This window comes from Penaeus chinensis, chromosome 20 (assembly GCF_019202785.1).
Source record: "Penaeus chinensis breed Huanghai No. 1 chromosome 20, ASM1920278v2, whole genome shotgun sequence".
NCBI lineage: Eukaryota > Metazoa > Arthropoda > Malacostraca > Decapoda > Penaeidae > Penaeus > Penaeus chinensis.
In genome coordinates, this window is record NC_061838.1 from 15942602 (window position 1) to 15950222 (window position 7621).

At 48.5% G+C, this 7621-nt stretch overlaps 1 protein-coding gene across 1 annotated transcript in view; it reads right to left on the reverse strand.

The window, feature by feature from the left end:
* Positions 1–565: 565 nt before the first annotated feature.
* LOC125035917 overlaps positions 566–7621 on the reverse strand; it is a 95215-nt gene continuing 88159 nt past the window's right edge. Inside the window, exons 18-20 of the mRNA XM_047628228.1 lie at positions 7339–7541; positions 2615–2768; positions 566–1954 (exon numbers count right to left, since the gene is read on the reverse strand). Coding sequence (XP_047484184.1) covers positions 1832–1954; positions 2615–2768; positions 7339–7541 — 480 coding nt within the window. The 3' untranslated portion in view covers positions 566–1831. The remainder of the gene's footprint in view (positions 1955–2614; positions 2769–7338; positions 7542–7621) is intronic.

Sequence of the window (7621 nt, forward strand, 5' to 3'; positions counted from 1 at the left end):
TTTGTGTGTGTGGTGGTGTGGTGTGTGTGTGTGTGTGTGGTGTGTGTGTGTGTGTGTGTGTGTGTGTGTGTGTGTGTGTGTGTGTGTGTGTGTGTGTGTGTGTGTGTGTGTGTGTGTGTGTGTGTGTGTGTGTGTGTGTGTGTGTGTGTGTGTGTGTGGTGTGTGTGTGTGTGTGTGTGTGTGTGTGGTGTGTGTGTGGTGTGTGTGTGTGTGTGTGTGTGTGTGTGTGTGTGTGTGTGTGGTGTGTGTGTGGTGTGTGTGTGTGTGTGTGTGTGGTGTGTGTGTGTGTGTGTGTGTGTGTGTGTGTGTGTGTTGTGTGTGTGTGTGTGTGTGTGTGTGTGGTGTGTGTGTGGTGTGTGTGTGGTGTGTGTGTGGTTGTGTGGTGTGACTTGTGATGTGTGTGTGGGGGGGGGTGAATTTAGTGAGTGAAAGTGTGTGGGGGTTGGTGGGTGTGGGGTTTGGTGGGTGTGAGGATTATGGTGAATATGTGAGTTTGTGTGAATATGGGTGTGTATGGGTTAGGATCTACATTGTGTTGTGATTCGGGTCTATATGAGCAGTAAGTGTGTAATTATGTCATAAATGTATACACTCACATGTGTACACACAGAGTAAAGTTATTCTTGAACTCAAAGTTTTTTTATTATCAAAAAGGAGAAAAAAAAAAGGAATTCAGAGAGGAGAACCTCATGCACTTCCCTCAGGAGACCTGCATGCTGGATGGAGACATTGAGCAAAGCAACAATACACAGGAAGAATGCCACATTTTACCAGGTGAGTGGGCCAGATCCTTCCTGTAGTCCAGTCCACTCACAAGAGTGGCTTGGCTCGGAGTGTTTGGTTCTAAGCTATAAAGACACAACACATCTCAAATGCACTTTGTTTCCAATTTCTGAATTCACAAGTATCAGATTACTTATTAAGCATTTCATGTAGAAAAAAAAATGCTTCATTATTCATTAAAATGAGAATAGCTTTAAAAATATTCTATCTTAATGATACAGCTTCATGTTATGTCTTAAGAGCTCATCTGGTTCAGAGAGAACTTAGAGTAATGGCCATCAGCACCATCCCAATGCTTATCAGTTGATCCTTTTGTATAAAAATAGAAATGCACAACATCTCTGAAACAACTAACAGGAGAGTTTACCTGGAGTGTAGAATCTGTTATCATAGTTTATAAACTCACTTAAGGAATCTACTCTTCAGATGTCAAAACTTTTGTAATAAAGTTTCAGAGTACCATGTAAGTAATTCTCCTTGCTACTTTGTCTGGCACATGGAATATGAAAACATCAGCTATATCTAGCAATACAATATGTGGACCTAGTGCATTCACACCATCAGTGAGACTTTAATGCAAACTGGATCAACACTGAACAACAAAAAACATCCTCAATATGACTAGAAAAATCCCTTTTCGAATATCAATTTAGTTTTCATATAATTGGATAATAATGATTCATAAACTTTTACTTAACACTGGAATCTTAAGTGTGTTTCTTTTAGTGATTCCAATGTAATTGTTACATAAGGAATTTTTAAAAATCTTCCTGAATCCTTCTCATGCTGCAAAGCACACATTAATACTGACTAGACATACTAGTTTTTTTTATTGCAAGTTACTTTCCTTGAAACTGGATTCATTCTTTTATTGTATGCAAATATATGTGATATATGCTATATAATCAAAATTTGTTATATTTCAATTTTATACCACTATTCTTCAATTTCATTTATAAAAAATATAGATAAAGAATATGATATAAATATCAGTTCTAATAAATTTGGGGGAGAATTGTCTATAATAGCAATCACAAAGTCAAGATGATCATGTTTCATACTTCAGCCGCTTGAAAGCTGGGAGAACTCCATCATCTGACCTGTGATGGGCATTAATGTCACCGTTGAAAACAAAGTTACTTGACTCAGTATTCTTCATTCCATCCATTACCTGAAAAAATATAAAATCAAAATGTTAATAAATGATGATAATTATAAAAATAATAATGCCTAATTATAAAGAATAACAGGGAAGTGATTGGAAAAAGTGGTATTGGTAGTGGTGATGGTAGTGGTAGTGGTAGTTGCATTGGTGGTGGTAGTTACAGTGGTAGTGGTAGTTGCAGTGGTGGTGGCAGTTGCAGTGGTGGTGGCAGTTGCAGTGGTGGTGGCAGTTGCAGTGGTGGTGGTGGTAGTTGTAGTAGTGATGGTGATGATTGTGGTATACAGTGGTGTAATTGGTAGTGGCAGTGGTTGTGGTGGTGGTGGTAATGATAGTGATAATCATAATGATGATGGATAATGGTAATAGTGGTGGTGGGTTGTAACTGTGGATGGTAATGGTCATGGTAGTATCATGAATAACAATAACAATAATAATAGTAATAACAACAGGAGCAACAACAATAATGATGATAATACTAGTAACAACAGTAATGATACTAATAAAGTATTAGTAAAAATAATGAAAATTATATCTAAACCTCTGGAAGTGATTATAAGATCTAAATCATATAGTTATTCACTCTACCACGTATGTAAAATATGCAGTACATTTTCATGATCAAACAACACATAGGAAATCAAGATATGGAAAAATGAAGGTACTGACCTGTGAAATAACTGCAATTGGCGTGACACCCAATGAGGATGCAACTTTGTGTTCTACTAAATAGAACATATATTCATCGTACAGAAGTCTTATCAGATGGAAAGACCCAAATGAAGCAGCACTGCGCAAAGTCAAATCTCTAATCACCATAGAACTGTAAAATTGCAAAACATATGTCAGTCCAACAAGAACCTAATCAACCAAAAAGAACTTGTATCAATTATGATATACATGTAATTGTGTGCATGTATAAGAATAAAACTTTCAATGTGTGTGTACATACTGTATGTATGTATATTGTACATGCATGCAGGGGGCCTGCAATTTTCCTTTAACTTTAATTTCTTTTTTTACTTTAACAGTTTCTATTAGAGAATAAATGAAAACAAATTAGGATCAATACTCACCTTATTGACCCAACTCCTTTTACCCTCTCCCATTTTTTAACAAAATAAATGAGTGGATGGCACACTCAATATAGGCAATTGGAAAAAGGTAAAAATCATGTGGTGGAATATTTGAGTACCCATTCATATTACATCAAAACATCCCAGAAAGTGTCATCCTCAACTGCACTTACTTTTTAGGGTATGAGATGGGGGCATATCTTGACTAAATTGTGTTTATGCTTTTTTCTGTGAGTATATTGTGTGCATATGTTTAATGTGTGAACATTTGTGACTGTGTGAGTAAGTGGGGGGTGGGATGAGTATGTGGGGGGGTGGGATGAGTGTGGGGGGGTGGGATGAGTGTGGGGGGGTGGGATGAGTGTGGAGGGGTGGGATGTGTGTGTAGGGGGTGGGATGTGTGTGTGGGGGTGGGATGTGTGTGTGTATGGGTGGGATGTGTGTGTGTGGGAGTGGGATGTGTGTGTGTGGGGGGGGATGTGTGTGTGTGTGGGAGTGGGATGTGTGTGTGTGTGGTGGAGTGGGATGTGTGTGTGTGGGATGTGTGTGTGAGTGGGATGTGTGTGTGGGGGTGGGATGTGTGTGTGTGGGGGGTGGGATGTGTGTGGGGGTGGGAGTGGGATGTGTGTGTGTGGGAGTGGGATGTGTGTGTGTGTGTGGGAGTGGGATGTATGTGTGTGTGGGAGTGGGATGTATGTGTGTGTGGGAGTGGGATGTGTGTGTGTGGGGGTGGGATGTGTGTGTATGTGGGGGTGGGGGATGTGTGTATGTGGGGGTGGGGGATGTGGGGGTGGGGGATGTGTGTGTGGGGTGGGGGATGTGTGTGTGTGGGGGTGGGGGATGTGTGTGTGTGGGGTGGGGGATGTGTGTGTGTGGGGTGGGGGATGTGTGTGTGTGGGGTGGGGGATGTGTGTGTGTGGGGTGGGGGATGTGTGTGTGTGGGGTGGGAGATGTGTGTGTGGGGGGGGGGGATGTGTGTGTGTGGGGGTGGGGGATGTGTGTGTGGGGTGGGGGATGTGTGTGTGGGATGGGGGATGTGTGTGTGTGGGGGTGGGGGATGTGTGTGTGTGGGGGTGGGGGATGTGTGTGTGTGTGTGGGAGTGGGATGTGTGTGTGTGTGGGAGTGGGATGTGTGTGTGTGGGAGTGGGATGTGTGTGTGTGTGGGAGTGGGATGTGTGTGTGGGGGGTGGGATGTGTGTGTGTGGTGGGTGGGATGGTGTGGTGTGTGGTGGGGGGGATGTGTGTGTGGTGGGGGTTGTGGTGGTGGGTGGTGGGTGTGTTGGGGTGTGTGGGGTGTGGGTGTTGGGGGTGGTGTGTTGTGGTGGTTGGTGGGTGGGGTTGGGTGTGTTGGTGTGGGGGGGTGGGTTGGTGTGTTGGGGGTGGGGTGTGGGGGTTGTGTGGGTGTGGGTGTGGGGGGGTTGGGGGGGTGGGTGGTGGTTGGTGGGTGTGGTTTGGGTTGTTGGGTGTGGGTGGTTGGTGGGTGGTGGTGTTGGTTGGGTTGGGTGTTGTGGGGTGGTGGGTGGTGGGGTGTTGGGTGTTTGGGTGGGGTTTTGTGTGTGGTGGGTGTGTGTGGGTGGTTGTGTTGTGGGTGTGGGTGGTGTGGGTGGTGGGTTTGTGGGTTGGTGTGGGGTGGGAGTTGTGTGGGTGGTGTTGTGGTGTGTGGGGGGGGTTGTGGGTGTGGTTGTGGTGGGGTTGGTTGTTGGTGTGTGGGTGTGTGTGGGTGGGGTGTGTGGTTTGGTGTGTTGGGGGGTGTGGTTGGTGTGGGTGGTGTGGTTGGTGGTGTGTGGTTGGGTGGTGGGTGGGTGGGGTTGTGGGTTGGGGGTGAGGTGTGGGTGGGTGGGTGGTGGGTGGTGTTGTGGGGTGGTTGGGTGGGGGTGGTTTGTTGTGGTGGGTGGGTGTGTGGTGGTGGGGGTTGGGTGGTGGGTTTGTTGGGGTTGGTGTGGGGTGGTGTGTTTGGGTGTGGTTGGTTGTGTGGGTGTGGTGTGGTGGTTGGGGGTGGAGTTTGTTGGGGGTGGTTGGTGTTGGGTTTTGAGGGTGTGGTGGGGGGGGGTTGTGTGTTTGGTGGGGGTGTGGTTGGGGTGTTGTGGGTGGTGTGTTGGGTGTGGTTGTTGGTGGGGGTGGTGGTGTGTGGGGTGGGTGTGTGTTGTGAGGATGTTGGTTGGGGTGGGTGTGTGTGTGAGGTGGTTGTGGTGGTGGTTGTGTGGGTTAGTGTAGGGTGTGTTGTGGGGTTGGGGTGTGGTGGGGTTGTGGGGTGTTGGGTGGTGGGGAGTTTGTGGGGGTTTTGGGGTGTTGTGGTGGTGGTGTGTGTGTGGGGGTGGGTTGTGTGGGGTTGGTGGGTGTGGGTTGTGGTGGGTGTGGTGTTGGGTGTGGTGGTGTGGGGTGGGATGGGTGGTGGTGGGGTGGGTGTGTGGGGTGTGGATGGGTGAGGGTGTTTGGTTGAGTGTGGTGGATGTGTGTGGTTGGGTGTGGTTGGGGTTGGTGTTGTGGTGGTGGGTGTGTGTGTGTGGTGAGTTGTGTTGTTGGTGGTGTGTGTGTGTTGGTGTGGGTGGGTGGTTTGTGGTGGTTTGTGTGTGTGGAGTGATGTTTTGGTGGTGTGTGTGGAGTGGTGTGTGTGTTGTTGGTGGGTGTTTGTAGTTTGTGTGGGTTGTTGGTGGGGTGTTGGTGGATGTGGTTGTGGGGTTGGTTGTGGGTTGGGTGTTTTGGTGGGGGTGTGTTGGTGGTGGGGTTGGTGTGGTTGGGTGTGGGGGGTTGGGTGTTGGGTGGGTGTTGGTGGGGTGGTGTGTGGGGGGTGGGTGGTGGAGGGGTGTGTGGGAGGGGGTTGGGGGTGTGTAGGGGTTGGGTGTGTGGTTGTGTGTGGGTGTGGGGGGTGGTGGTGGGGTTGTGTTGTGGGGTTGGTTGGTTGGGTTGTGGTGGGTGGGTGGGGTGGGGGTTTGGGGTGGGTGTGGGTGGGTGTGTGGGTTGTGGGTTGGGTGGGTTGTTGGTGTGTGTTGGTGGGGTTGGTGTGTGTGGGGTTGGTGGGTTTGTGTGGGGGGTGTGGGGTGTTGTGGGGGTGTGGGGTGGTGGGTGGGGTGTGTTGGTGGGTGGTTTTGGGGGTGTGGTGGTGTGTTTGTGGGGTTGGTTTGGGGGGGTGGGGTGGGTTGGTGTGGGTGTGGTGGGGGTGGTGGGTGTTTGGTGTGGGTGTGTGGGGTTGGTGGTGGTGTTGTTGATTGGGTGTGTGGTGGGGTGGGTGTGTGGGTGGTGGTTGGGGGATGTGTGGTGGGTGTGGTATGGTGTGGTTGGGTGTGTGGGTGGGGTTTGGGTTGGGGTGGTTTGGGTGGGGATGTGGTGGTGGGGTGTGGTTTGGGGTGGTGTGTGGTGGTGGTGTTGTGGGGGGGGGTGGTGTTTGTGGGGGGGGGGGGTGTTGTGGGGGGGTGTGTGGTGGGTGTGGTGGGTGGGGTGGAGGTAGGGTGTTGGTGGTGTGTGTGTGGTGTGTGTGTGTGTGTGTGTGTGTGTGTGTGTGTGTGTGTGTGTGGTGTGTGTGTGTGTGTGTGTGTGTGTGTGTGTGTGTGTGTGTGTGTGTGTGTGTGAGTGGGATGTGTGTGTGTGTGTGTGTGTGTGTGTGTGTGTGTGTGTGTGTGTGTGGTGTGTGTGTGTGAGTGTGTTGTTGTTTGTGTGGTGTGTTGTTGTGGTGTGTGTGTGTGGGTTGTGTGTGTGTGTGTGTGTGTGTGTGTGTGTGTGTGTGTGTGTGTGTGTGTGTGTGTGTGTGTGTGTGTGTGAGAGAGGGATGTGTGTGTGTGTGTGTGTGTGGGATGTGTGTGTGTGTGTGTGGGATGTGTGTGTGTGTGTGTGGGATGTGTGTGTGTGTGTGTGTGTGTGTGTGTGTGTGTGGGATGTGTGGGATGTGTGTGTGTGTGTGGGATGTGTGTGTGTGTGTGTGGGATGTGTGTGTGTGTGTGTGGGATGTGTGTGTGTGTGTGGGATGTGTGTGTGTGTGTGTGGGATGTGTGTGTGTGTGTGTGGGATGTGTGTGTGTGTGTGTGTGTGTGTGTGTGTGTGTGTGTGTGTGTGTGTGTGTGTGTGTGTGTGTGTGTGTGTGTGTGTGTGTGTGTGTGTGTGGGATGTGTGTGTGTGTGTGTGTGTGTGTGTGTGTGTGTGTGTGTGTGTGTGTGTGTGTGTGTAGGGAGGGGAGGCGTGTATGTGTGAGGGATGAGTGTGAGGAATGAGTGTGTGTGTGCGTGTGTGAATGTGTGAATGTGTGAATGTGTGTGTGTGCGTGTGTGTGTGTGTGTGTGTGTATACCCAGGTGTGTGTGATTAATGTAAATATTAAAGACGTACCTGTAGAATGACCACTTCAACAAAAATTGGCGAGCTTGTTTTGGAAAGTCAGGTTTCCCTTCATGTTGGCGGAGTACTTGTGACACCACAGCTTGCAACCATTCAGCCCACTGTTCTAGGCTGTTCTGTTGTTGAAGTGTTGCTTTAAAATCTTCTTCAAGGCGATCTACCAATGCAGAATCACACTGACATACCCAAGATGCCTGAAGAAATATTTGAACTTGTTAATTAAAATATTTCAATTAAGAGGATTATTAGTGCTATATAACATTTCTCACTCTTT